Source organism: Photinus pyralis, unplaced genomic scaffold, assembly GCF_008802855.1.
Source record: "Photinus pyralis isolate 1611_PpyrPB1 unplaced genomic scaffold, Ppyr1.3 Ppyr1.4_LG2, whole genome shotgun sequence".
Lineage (NCBI taxonomy): Eukaryota > Metazoa > Arthropoda > Insecta > Coleoptera > Lampyridae > Photinus > Photinus pyralis.
Window position 1 is genome coordinate 19,083,724 of NW_022170403.1, and position 13,735 is coordinate 19,097,458.

Below are 13,735 nucleotides of genomic sequence, written 5' to 3' on the forward strand. Positions count from 1 at the left end.
TACTCTACCGTAAACGTTGGAAAGGAAAAATTGCCTTTATTTGAAGTTAAAGCGTGAGAATTAAAGTTAATTAAAATTTGGAATCTGCAAGGGTCGACGTTTACGATTTGGGTATTGGACCGGTGGTTAAAATTGCTTTTGGTCAAGTTAAATTAAATGCATCTTTTATTACGGGAGTGGGTTAATATCAAATCTCAATGTCCCAATTAAATTTTTGCCAACTAAGTGTTGGGCTGACACAGAATTCGAAATCTGGGAAACCACAGTAAATGAGTTACAAATGGCATTAATTCGCATTACATGTAAATACTCGAGCAACAACGAGGAAGCGCGATAAATTTACTAAGCTCAGAAGATAAATGATTCTGTTAAAACAAATACACTTAAAGATAGTTACACAGATTGCAAATTGTTAGTTACAAGCACTTTTAGCATAACTCTGTGTAGAAAAGTCGCCAAAAGGATATATTGATGCCAAAAATATCAAATAGTGAAATTTACATTTCATAATCATAAGTTTTTAGTAAGAAGAATTGCAATACCAATTATTTACACGTCAATAATAAAAATAGTATATGAATATAACATATAAATATAACAGACCCAGACACACAAGTAATTACAAAGCTATTTCCCTTCACTTCGAGGATTTCCTATGTATAGTTTTCGCTATCAAATTTTGGAATAATGGCCGTTGTCACGATCTTTGTGAATTGCCCTTAATTTAATATCGAATCCATTTTCTGAAATATTGAATTCACTTAAAAATAATCATAATATGGACCCACTACATTGGAGGTTTTTCTTATTGACATATGAACGAACCAACTTTAAATGAAAAACTGATTTATTCTACCAATTCCGATTCTAACGGATTCATCAGTACGAAAATACATGCAATACAAAACTGCTTCAAATTTGCCGAGAGACTGACATCTTTAAGAAACAACAAATTGAGATTTTCCATAATAATGTTGTTAAAACTTTAATACTGCATTTTTTCTTAAAGACATTCAAACCTTAACCTCGTAAACAGAATATCCTTGTAGAAACGCTTTCGGTATCAAAATAAGCTAATAAGCGAGGGTCCGTTAACTTAGCATCACCATTTCAAATTTCTGACTAAAGACACATTGCACTTGAATCTCTATAGCTAGCGCCACTTTGAGTTCAGCTAGCACCATTATAGATTTTGCAGAAAAGCCCTTGACTTTCGGGGGATGCTATGTTAGACCTAGCGCCAGCTAGCGCCACAAATTGCAGAGCAGGCGCCCAATCCCCAACATTGTGGGGGGTCCTTATATCTCCCAGATATAGTCAAAATCTTAGAAGTTGGCGCCACACCCAAGTAGTCTGGGACGGTTTTTCCTAGCTTTATGACTTGGCGCCACTGAAATATTTTGGATTCATTTTCGAGTAAAACGAGTGGTGCACTAGCTGAATCTGAGGCAAGTATAAAAATAAGGAAATACCGTTCAATTATAGAACAGAACCATATTTTATACCTTTCGCAGTAGCCAGACTGGGACCTTAGAGAAGCTCGAAAATTTTGTGGAATACCTGGGAAAACGCTATTTTTTTTAATGTTTCATAGTAGATGTATTTATTTGACTTTTACTCTAGCTTTTACTTAACCCAGGATAGAAGATATAAAACCTGGAACCAAAAATTAAGTAATAATTTTGACAATATACTGTCGTTTGCAAATGCCCAATTTTTCTTACAAATCGAATTATCTTTGAAACTACTAGCTTTTCGGATATTAACCATATAATACAAAAAAAAACGTACAATTACACGTAGAATTCAAAAATGCATTCAAATACAGGGGGTTATATTAAAAAAATGTACCATTTTGGCGCCTTACTTTGTGAGCGCTCCCTGTATAATTCCAAATATTTTTAAAATGTGGAGAATATTCAACCATATCATAATACAAAAGCACTCCATCGAAAAATGTGCATTAAGTTACTCAGCGCAATCGTTGATTCACGCTGTGCTTGGCCCTATACGTGAGAATTTTTGCGTGGAATGCCAATTTAACTGTGGAAAGTTGTAAAGATAAAAAAAATTCAGGTAAAGTTCAATGGTGAGCGGTCAAGCATGTTTTCCGTTACCTCAAAGGAACCTTACATTTTAAGTTAGAATTCAAAACAAATAAGCTTTACTTCCAATGAAGATGAGAAATGTCTTGGGTGCCACAAAATGCAGTTCCAATGGGGATGTTGAAGAAAGGGACTGAATTTTGTTTGTTTTTTTCAATTAGATTAACAAATAGATACGTTACTTCATGATTAATATTGTTCTTTTGGTAATGAGCTTATTAATTACATTAGTTACACACGAATTCGAAAGTCTTTGCTTATTTTCAAGAAAAATGTCGTTTAAAAAATATAAACAAATTAAAATACGCGCTTTCAATGTCAATGTCATGTTGAAACACAATTTGTCGGCTCTTTTTTTACTTTTGAACGAATTATTGGTGTTGGTTTGAACCGCGGTTAGTGTCGAATCTGTTTCCATTGACGAAACGATTTTGAATTTGAATTTTTACCATTGGTGGAACAATAATGGTCCAAAATACAAACCCCGTGGTACCCCACAATTGGAAATATTTCGTTCGATTTTCCACCGTTTGTGAACATCTGGCTAGCATACGTAATTATGTCATAATATACGTGCGCCAAATTATTGGGCAACTCGCTTAATTACCAAATTATGCAATGCGCCAATAAAGTAAATAGAAATATTTAATACAATTTTCGTAGCACCACGCAACATGATGAGGTAACAAGAGTATTATTTGACACGAGTGCATTAATTGACAGTAAGTAAAGCTTCGACCCCACCATTAATTGACCATAATGTCCACTTTGGGCTAATAGACGCCGAAGTTCCTTTTAGTTCCTATTCTATTCTTCTTTACACAAGTTAACGTCCATCCTGTCGAGAGACAAACATGATTAACGCGTTTCAAATTTTAATTCTTTTCGGCGTGAAATGTGCGTGTCAGGTCGAGTTTAAGAGTGCCCCGACAACTGTGAAAGCGCCCGAAAATGACACCGTTTTACTCCCCTGCTATTTGGAAACGATCACGAACGGTAATATAATTATGCTAGTGGATGAGAAAAAAACGCGCAAGCTTTCAATTAAAGATTTTAATTATCATCAGCGCGCGGTTTGTAATTATTTAATTGGCCGTGCAGTAGACCTTCTGCTTTAATAGTTTTGGTAGAAAGAGGGAGGAATCCGGTACCGGCCGTGAAAATTTGTACGGTCCCGCATGGGGGGTCGAAGAAAGACGTGTTCAATTTCGTTTAATTAAAGTAAAATACTGTTGAATGAAAATCCGGCCACGATGGGAAATGAAACTAAAGACGCAATTTCGGTGCAGGTATATAAAACAAAGGAAATTCTTTTTAATGTAACGGCGAAAATAAGTTCTTTGAATATTCATTTCCTCGTGGATTGGGTTTCGTATTTGGGCGAAGGTGAAAAAATATTTCTAAATAAACAATATGAAAAAATTGAGATATTGACGGATTTTGCGGCGCTAAGAGTTATCTTTAGCGCCTGGGGGGTAATTTTAAATTTGCTCGTGGTAATCCAGTTTTCGATATGATTTTAAATTATTATTATTATCGCGGCCTCGCGATTCAAATTAATTTTATTTAATTGAATGATTGGGTGATCGGAAAAAGAAGGTAAACCGCAACCCCCCGAACTAAACACTATTAGGAGATAATTTGAACCGATCAATAGTCTAAAGAATCTATTCTGTACACTATGATCCATCTCATAGATGGCCGTGGACGGTATCTCGCGGCAAAGTTATGAAGTCACAGAAACGATTTACAAGAAGCGCATTTTCACGGTTTCCCAGCCCTATTCCTTTGAGGCATTTAAGTCTTCGGTCTCCCACGTCGAGATATGTATATGTAGGGCCATGCAAAAGACACTACGTTCTGCAGATATTTGCAGTTTTAACATCAGCAATATACAGGGTGTTAATTAAGTACTTGTACAAACTTTAAAGGGTGAATCTATTACTAATTTTAAGATACAAAGTTCTTAAGAACATGGGTTCGCAAACGTCTTGGTTTTTGAGATATAGGGCGTCCAAAAAAACTATTAATTAATTAATTCATGTTAGAATTAAACAAAAAACTACCCAGTATCCCGAATTTCGTCCAATTGCCATGTTACTTACCAAAAAAAAAACAAATAAAATAGTTTTTGGCCGTCCTGTATTTCAGAAACCAAGCCGTTGCGTATCCATATTATTATGAACGTTTTATCTTATAATTAGTCAAAGATTCACCCTTTAAAGTTTGTACAAGTATTTAATTAACATCCTGTATATATCAAATACAACGCTTTTCAAACCTAGCTTACTCTTTATTGAGAAATTTTTTCGGTACGGATCCGCACCCCGACACGGCAGAATGATTTAATTTTGGCTTCACTTCCTGATTCCAGACAAACAGTGGCCGAGATCAAATCCTTAATTTCCAAACAAAATGAATTTTGGGCGTCAATTATTAAATTTAATGGTAATAGAGCATACGATTTCTCTTTTCGTCGTTAAAGGGTTCGAATGAACACACAACTTGCGCAATTTTATATAAGTAAAATTTATTTTACAAACACACACGAAACGAACCTATTAAAATGCAACTGGACCACAATAACCCACATTAAACCAGCTACGAAGAGAAACTTAAAATTATTTACAGTTTTTGAGTCAAAATATCCAAGTACAGTACGCCAAAACACTAATTACATTAAGGGAAACAAATGCACTTGACAACACGGGACACAAAAACTTGGTTTTCGTACTTCATCTTCCCGACACTGTGTGATGACGATGATTTTAATATCGTTAACACCGTCCGTGTTCCGCAGAAATTAATTTTTTTACATAGTAATGAAATTATCGGACTTTTTTTAACGAAAAATTGTATGGAAAATGGTATCTTTTTTCACGATTTTTACTATGGAGTTTAGTCCTGTCTATGAACAATAGCATCCACTTTTGAGTGACAGTAAATCGCGAATTTCAATCAAATTATTCAATTGTGGGTTATTATGGATCACTATGCAAAAAAATTTCGTGTACAACACGTGTTGAAAGTGTCTTTTTTCCATGAATTTGCTTGATTAACTCTGGCTTCGCCCTCATTAATCAAACTGCAAATTCATGAAAAAAAGTATCACTTTCAAAACTAGTTGTACAAATAACTATTACACGTTTCTGAAACTAAAACTTCTGAAATATTTCTTAATTTTTATAAACATTTCCAAAAATTCTTCTAAAATTTCTGTAACATTTCTATAATGTTTTACAAAATTCCCTATGCGAAATATTTCCAAAATTTAAAAAAAAAATTGTAGGAAAATTTCTGCAATCTCCAACTTGTCTGCACCTTCCGCATTTTTATTCAAGTATTCCTAATATTGTTAAACATTTTCAAGATTTTTGATGGTGCTGCGTGCAATGTCAGACGGTCGCTAAGCCACCCACAAAACACCTGTCCAGCTAGCTCAATTAAATAAGCTTGATTATAGATTTTTCAAAAACGTTCAAATCTGCATATATTATTAATTTAGGAATCTCAGCAGAGTTGATCACTTTCTGCAACTCCAAGGAATTATTTAAACAAATTTACACCCAACGTAACTCTGGGTACGAATGTCAAATTAACATGAGAAGTTTAATCCAGAAAATTGTTTATTGAGAAATAAAATAACATTTATTCGGACTACACACAAATTGACAAAGCTTAAAGAAAGAGAGGATCTTATGTCCTGTTTATAAATGCCACACTTGCAAGCGCTCGATAGACAATTAATTACAGAAATCTTAATTACTCACAGTTTTTAATAATTAAAATGAACTCAAAAACACTCGCAGACAGCTTCATTCGCTTTTTTCCTATTACACTTAATCTTGATGAAAGAAACTTCACTATCAAAAATAAAAACGCCACCCGTCTTAACATCCAACAGGCTGACTGCCCAAAAAAAATGCACATTATTCTTGGACCACCAACACAAAGCCTTGTTTGCGTTATGTTCTCGTATTTTTAAAAGAATCTCCTCTCTTCCACTGTAAAAATCTCCTTTAAACTTTCGTAAATAAACAGAGTTCTTATACAAACAACGTTAAACTTAAATTTAAACAAAAAGAACAAACTCCGTGTTTAATTTATTATCAGCCACCAAATTTACACTGAAAAAGAAAATTGATACTCCACATACAGGCTGACCTATCGTTCCTGATACATTACCGATACCAATGTGAAAGCAAATTTTGTCCAGTATAACAGGTCTATGTTTAACATTATCATACACATAAACGAAGGAAAATGGATGAAGTCAAGCAAATGTTTGCCCAAATAAATGCGAAAACACACGTTTTGCTGTCTTGTTTCGCGACAATTTAGGAGAAACTTTTGCTATACGCCTTTTGGTTTGCTTCAGCAGTGGAGAGCGTTTGCATAACAGTTTAACTCTTATTAATCAAGGAGGGCATTATCTAAAAAAACAGTAATGTAAATTTCTGTGAAAATTAGGGAACCAATTAGTTTTTTTCGAACAGCAGAAATGATTGTGGGAGCGAGGGATTTTTGAGTAACTTTTATTATCCGCATTAACAAAAGACAATGGCACATTTTCAAGCTAACAAATAACAGTGCTATTGTGATCAAATTTATTGTTAATTATACTGAAACAATTTGACTGGTGGGCGTTCACGTAAAAAACTAACCCAGAATCCCTCTTGGAAATCATCATCACCTCTTTCAAGACACTGGGTTGGTTTTGTCTTTGGAAATACACAAACGGCGCCGGACTGTTGTAATTCCTCCTTCTGTGGAACACTTATATTAAAGGCGTCACACCATTGTATTATTTTATCCAGGCAGTCACATTGCAAAGGATTATCGGTTACGAAAAATTCCGCTAATTGGAGTCGTATAGCACTTCATCAGATATGTAGGTTATGTTATTATTGCGAATATTAACTTTCTTCAATCTCGAAGGGGTGTAGAAATTACAATCAAAACTTTTTAATTTGTTGTCAGCCAAATTTAAATGCCACAATTTTCTTAATCCAATAAGGGCGTCTTTGTCGATGAACTCTATTACATTTCTATCTAAGTGTAGTACCTCAATAGCTGGTACTTTCCATATCGATCTAGACCAAATATTATTATTACAGATGGAAGTATTTACAACAGAATCAAATGGTACAAAAACGGAGAGTTACTTACCGACAGCGGTCCGCCTAGCATGCTTCCTCCCAGCAAAATGTCCTTAGCGGCTAACGGATCTCTTTTGGTTACCGATGTGCAGCATGAAGATACGGGCGAGTACATGTGCGAGATCATTCGTCCTGATCCATGGTCGACCATTAGACAGAGGCACGCTATCGAAGTTTTAGGTAAGATTAATCCCGCCACGCGTACTTACCATGCGAGTCTGTCTAGAACCTCCCACGGTGGTTCCAGACCCTGCGAATGGTTTTCTGCAGGTGCGATTACGGGAGGAGGTGCGAATGTCGTGTAAAGTTCATGGTGTTCCTTATCCTCTGATCACCTGGCTTTATGAGGTATGTGAGTAGAAAACCCCCACCAATTTTGTGGAGGAGAATTCTCCTAGATGATGTAACTATGAAGTGATCTTGTTTTGTGGTGCTTGGTAAAGGAGATTTACCGAGTTTTAATTTTAGGATAATATTTTATGGCATAAGAAATTATTAACTCGCGAGCATTCTAAAATCAAAGAATTGTATTGGTTGAATTCGCAAAACTGGGAATTATTATTGCAAATAAAAATTATTGTAGGTATCAGTTAAATAATCCGAATGAAGAGGGAGCGGTAGAGAAAAAAAGAGAGATACTATATTGAAAACCTACGCTACTCTTAAAAAATGACAAATTATTCATTTCAAATTTGACAGTGAACAAAAATCAAAGCGTTCAAGCAAAACAAAAAGGGTTCTGTGCTTACATATAACGTGCAAAATTAAATGACCTTGCAAATACCTATAACCGTGTAATTTAATTACGCTGCAGTAATGTGGCAAGTTCGTGTTACGGGTCGAACTTATGCTGATTATCTCTGAGCATTTTGATTAATTTATTTCAAATGTTTCACCCTTAGTTATTCAATACCACTACTCCTTAGTCACGCTACCCTCACCACGAGTGGTGGGGGAGTTGTCACTTTCCTACTTATGTGTATTTGTATCCCAGAACAAGGACATGCAACTGATCGACAATAGAGAGATGTTGAAATTTGCCGCAACAGATCGGCAACTCTCCGGTAATTACCAATGCATGGCCCGCAACGGTGTCGGTGAACCGGCCGTAGCAACCATTACTTTAAACATCATCTGTAAGTATCAATCCTACTTGTACTTCCACAACCTGAGCCAACAGTTTAGATCCTCCAGAATTGATGACGATGCGATCCTGGATGCACACGGCACCAGGCATTCGAACTCAGTTGGAGTGCATCGTCTATGCCGATCCCCCTGCCACAGTGACATGGCTAAAGGGCGAAATACCAGTGCCTTTCAGTAACCGAATCGTTGCGATGGTCGACGGAGATAAGCACATTTTGCTGATTCGAAATGCCACCTTTGCCGATTTCGGCATTTACACCTGCAGAGCGACCAACGATTTGGGACAAGGCGAATTGCAAATCCAACTCTCAGGTTTTCCCCTTCTTTAATGGTTGCTTCCCCCTTTTAACGCATTTTTCAGGTACCGCAAACCCGGCTGTCTTCAAGCAAGCAGATCAGAAAATGGTCGACACCAAAACGTCGTACAGGCTGGTTTGGGAGGCCGACAGCTACCCCTCCATAATCGAGTACAAGCTCTGGTTCAGACGCTACCGCCCCCACAACGACATTAGAAATTCGGACTGGAATATACTGACGATACCCTCTGAGACCAGCACCGGTCCGGTACACGCGAAATCCTACACGATCCAAGGGCTTCGGGAGAGAACCGTTTACGAAGCAATGGTAACGTCTCGAAATCGTTACGGTTGGTCGAAGAAATCGGCCGTGCTGAAATTTGCAACGGACGGCGCCGGTCAGTCACGTTCACGCTCGATTACCCTCTATTTACTTTTCTTTTTAGATTTTAAAGAGGAAGTCATTACACCGATACAGATACAAGGTTTTGATGAGGTGGTCTCTTCAACCGAAAGTAGTAATGGGGTCAGAATTACTTTGAGCTACTGCTCTCAAATTTTTATGTGTTTGTTCATTTATTTAATAAAGTAGTGACAACAAAAAGACAATACTTTATGCGTACGCAACCACGTATCATTCATTGAATGCGTTTTAAGTTTTCTAATGTTTTCCGGAGTTTTTTTTATCGTTTTCCAAAGTCTCCTAAATCGAGACTTAAATTTTTTCTGCAGGAATCCATCTTTTCCTTAAGGTGGTAGGAAAAATGTACCGCAAAAGGCTCACCGGATTTTCGAACTGGCTCATAACCCCAGCTCGGTCGCTATAAGAATCAACTTAACTGTTACCTACTTATTAATAATAATAATAATAATTTATTGTCTCTGATCAACTTTATTGACATAGACATAGTCACAATGAAAGTTTGGTATAAAAAACACACATATACATAAAAATTACAAAAGAACAAAACATAAATATTATATCACATATACATATCAGTTGCTTTGTAAAAACATTGATCCATTACGTAGTTTTTAAGTGCAGCTTTAAATTTATTTTTATTTTTAATTTTTCTAATGTCTGAAGGAAGTGCATTACATGCCTTTACACAATACATACAGGGTGATTCCTATAGTACCTGCCACCGTTTGGGAGCGTGTAGGTGGTGCGTAGGGGAGTATTTTGATATAGGACACTTGGGGTCGGAAATCTAAAATAAGGGTGCCAGAGCCAAATTTACCTTCTGGAATTTCGCGCCTGTAGGTAGGCAACCCAACCGGCCGGCGGTGCACACGGAGCGATCTCAGGCGGCGATGTGTGGCTGACACTTGATCAGAATTTTGTTTAAACCCACGAAATCACGTCTGCAACGACGCGTATCAAGTGAATAAACACTATGGCAATAGTATAATAATAGTTGGCTAGATGTAGGAAGTGCATTGAGAACAACGGTGGCCACGTTGAACACTTGTAAACGTTATTGCTTTTGACTGTCGTTTTCCCTCCTTCCCTCCCATGTCGCTTCCTCGCGCTAACTCGCTCTGCATCGCTCCGCGCGAAACGTCGGTCGGTTGGGTTGCCTACATACAGGCGTGAAATTCCAGAAGATAAATTTGGTTCTGGCGCCCTTATTTTAGATTTCCGACCCCAAGTGTCCTATATCAAAATACTCCCCTAGGCACCCCCTATACGCTCCCAAACGGTGGCAGGTACTATAGGAATCACCCTGTATGTATAATGGACTTAAGTGTGATTGTCACCTAGTGGAAGGAAATAGTTCTCGTGTTCTCGTATTATCGCTTACCTTTTCTCTGATACGTTTCAGAATCTTCTATTTGTCTATCTGCTCTATAAGGCTTTTCATAGCAATAGATACAGATTAACTACCTGTGAAATAGAGGTTCTCTAGGCTCAAATCGCGTTTCGTTCTTTTTGAAGGTTTCCATTTCTGTCGGAATGTCGAAAAAAGCCCTCAAGCGGCGATATGTGAAACTAACAAAACTTCAAATATTATAATATTTGTAGCCGAAGAATAACTTTTTTCAATTAACCCGAGTTTGTTAAAATCGGCTCAATCGTTTCGAAGATACAGGGTGTTCTTTACGGAAACCTTTGAATACCCCCCACCACTTCATTTTTAGAGATACAGGTCAAACGAAAAGGGTTCAGATTATCGTCTACTTCAAAGAACGGAAATTTTTTTGTTAGGCTAATATAGCGGAATTCACAGAAAAATCACTTTTTTAGATTCCAGTTACGCCCCCCTAGCGGCCATTGCAGAAACTTATTATTTTCCAGGTTTTTCTCGTGGCCGTTTTAGTAATAAATTTTTTACCGCAAGCCTCTACGATGGACAGGTTCCCAGATACAGTACCTCGCATTCTTACCCTGACATCAGCATATGCGTGACTAAGCGCATTTTTAATAATACAGACCAGCGCTTTATTATATTAGCAAAGTTTAACATCAAATAAATATTCAAATCTCCCGCACAAATTCAAACTTACCGCGACAAAATGGCCGACATCCGGAAATACAACAATTCTAATCTGCACAATTTCAGTTTACCGCCACGAAACGGCGCAGTCAATTACAGCGCAACACTTGTGACGTCATAAAAAAGTGGAGGGGATGGCAGATTCATTTTTACGCACGCTTTATTTGAAATATTTTTCTACATTTTCGATCATTTATCTCAAAATTATTGACACGTTCCTAACAATTCTCACACATTTCCATATTTTTTACAAATTACAAATTTTTGGAAATTGAACGAAAAATGCCTGAATGATTCTGATTACATTTTTTGAGAAGAAATTTTCATAATGTGTACAAGTTTTAAAAATGTTGAAATGTTTCCAAGATTTTTATATCACACGGTGTCCATTTTTCGAGTGCCACTATGGGGATCTCGCTTCCCTTAAGAGATAAAGTTGGCTACCATATTCGAAATCTCCATTAAAAAGTGTGTGAATAATGTGTTAATTAGAAATGTCTAATACGATTAGTTTATCATGAAAAAATTAAAAACGAAAATCAGAAGTTTTCGTTTTTTTGCGATATTTTCAAAACTATTGATGATATTTTAAATTTCTTTTCAGATTGTTATTCAGCACGGAAATTCACAACTTTCCCTCATTTAACCAAATTTATATCTCTTAAGATAAGCGAGATCCCGATTGTGGCACTCGAAAAATGAACACCGTGTATTTCCAAAATTTCCTACACATTTTCTAAATCTTTAATATATCTACATGCTTCTGATACATTACGGATACGGATGCAAATTTAATCCAATATAGCAGACCAAAAAAAAAAAAACTGTTTCATTTCGACCGTATTATTTTTTTCGTCTCTAAAATAATTTATTTTCAAAAAAAATTAGTAACCGGGCGAAACCGGGTTTTCCAGGCAGGTGAAATGATTAGAAATTGGGAAAAAATAATTTAAAACAGCTGAATTTTTCCGCGGGCAAAACTATTAATTTTAGACGAAAATGTACAATGTAAAAGTTATAGAGATTAAAAAAATGAGCAACTTTTGTATATGCACTATTTTCACATAACCTCCAATTTTCCTAGAAAAACCGGAAAAACTGTTTTTTTCGTTATTTATTCTTATTTTTGCGAAAAAAAGTCGTAGGGGTTTGAAATTTGGAGGAAACAGCTTGTTTTATGGTAAAAAAGAAGATAATTTTTTGGGCCTGTAAAGTTGAAATTTCCAAGATCTCACGATTTCTGAAAAAAAACCATCTCTTTTTCAAGGGGATCTATTTTTTTTCATCGTACAGAGGTGCGCAGGATAGCAAAATTTTCGTAAAGACTTACATTTTAATAATCAAAAATAAAAAATATTATTCCAATATAGACAAAAACTGGGGGAACAGTACTAAGATAGCTTTTTTTGCAACTAAATTAACGTATTGGATCCGCGCTAATAAAAAGTTTTTGAAATTTGTCTTCTGTCTCCTCTTTAATGTTGCTAATAGTATATTATATAGCAAGGGACTAAAGTGCACGATTTAATCCCGAGAGTGGAGATTATAACCACTTGAGGGATTAGATCGCACTTTAGTCCTGTGGTATATACGCAATTTTTTGCCCTCCCGGATAATGTAACTAAAAACTTAGGTAGATTCCAACAATTCAATTCAACGGAACCTAAAGGAATTGACCTTTTAAACAAAGCATTAGTAAGCTTGGTTAGGTACCCAAGGTAATAGGTGTAAATAAAACGCACCATTTTGCATTTCGTGATTTAAGGAAGCAAAAAACATGACTGAGAATGAATGTAAGGAACCTCTTGGCATAAAGATGGCAGCTGCACGAGCGGTCGAGAGCCTTTTACCCACGAAAGTCGAAAAATTTATATAACAAGCGGTACGAAGAATTTAAAAAATGGTGTGCAAGTAAAACTGTACAAGAATACACTGAAAATTAAACGTACTCGCTAATTTTGAAGAGAAACATCAAGGGTTTTCTCACCTTCTTCGCTGTGGTCCTTGTACTCAATGCTCAAGGCCACAATATTGATCAAGAAAAACATCGACATTAGTAGGTTTCCAAAACTAATTGCGTTTATCAAACGTCAAAATGACGGATATAAACCGAAGAAATCCAAATTGCTTACGAGAGAAGAAATGGACAGGTTTTTAAAAGAGGCTCCAAATGATAAATATCTATTGTCCAAGGTAAATTGTTAATATTCTACTAACAACGTTGAGTAATTTTGTAATCTTTTCAGACAGAAGTAATCTTAACATTGTGGAATTGTGCAGAAAATATATGTCACTTAGGAAGCCGAACACGAATCATGACCGATTCTTTGTTTATTACAAAGATAATGAGTGCACTGTCCAACCGATTGGAAAAAATACGAGTACGTTTAATGCAAATAGTAGCACCAGCACAAAAGTTGCCATTAAAGAAGAGGAAATGGTGAACATGTTGCTCCAATTATTAATCTACATAATTGTGAAAATTATGTTATAAACGTTAATATAACTAAATAAATATTGACAAGACTTGT

General features: G+C 36.1%; 1 protein-coding gene across 1 annotated transcript; it reads left to right on the plus strand.

Moving 5' to 3' along the window:
• Positions 1 to 2,899: 2,899 nt before the first annotated feature.
• LOC116163004 (neuronal growth regulator 1-like) lies at positions 2,900 to 9,316 on the plus strand. Its single transcript, XM_031476823.1, has 7 exons — positions 2,900 to 3,101; positions 7,223 to 7,444; positions 7,491 to 7,612; positions 8,259 to 8,400; positions 8,450 to 8,722; positions 8,772 to 9,104; positions 9,153 to 9,316. Exons 1-7 carry the CDS (start codon positions 2,960 to 2,962, stop codon positions 9,296 to 9,298), a joined length of 1,380 nt encoding a protein of 459 aa, XP_031332683.1. The 5' UTR covers positions 2,900 to 2,959; the 3' UTR covers positions 9,299 to 9,316.
• Positions 9,317 to 13,735: the final 4,419 nt, after the last annotated feature.

What these genes read in the sequence shown, in the direction of transcription:
- LOC116163004 (XM_031476823.1), top strand. Translation starts at nt 2,960, where the DNA reads ATGATTAACGCGTTTCAAATTTTAATTCTTTTCGGCGTGAAATGTGCG. An exon ending in GCACGCTATCGAAGTTTTAG is followed by an intron (nt 7,445 to 7,490) that starts GTAAGATTAATC and finishes GAGTCTGTCTAG; the next exon opens with AACCTCCCACGGTGGTTCCA. An exon ending in ATTGCAAATCCAACTCTCAG is followed by an intron (nt 8,723 to 8,771) that starts GTTTTCCCCTTC and finishes CGCATTTTTCAG; the next exon opens with GTACCGCAAACCCGGCTGTC.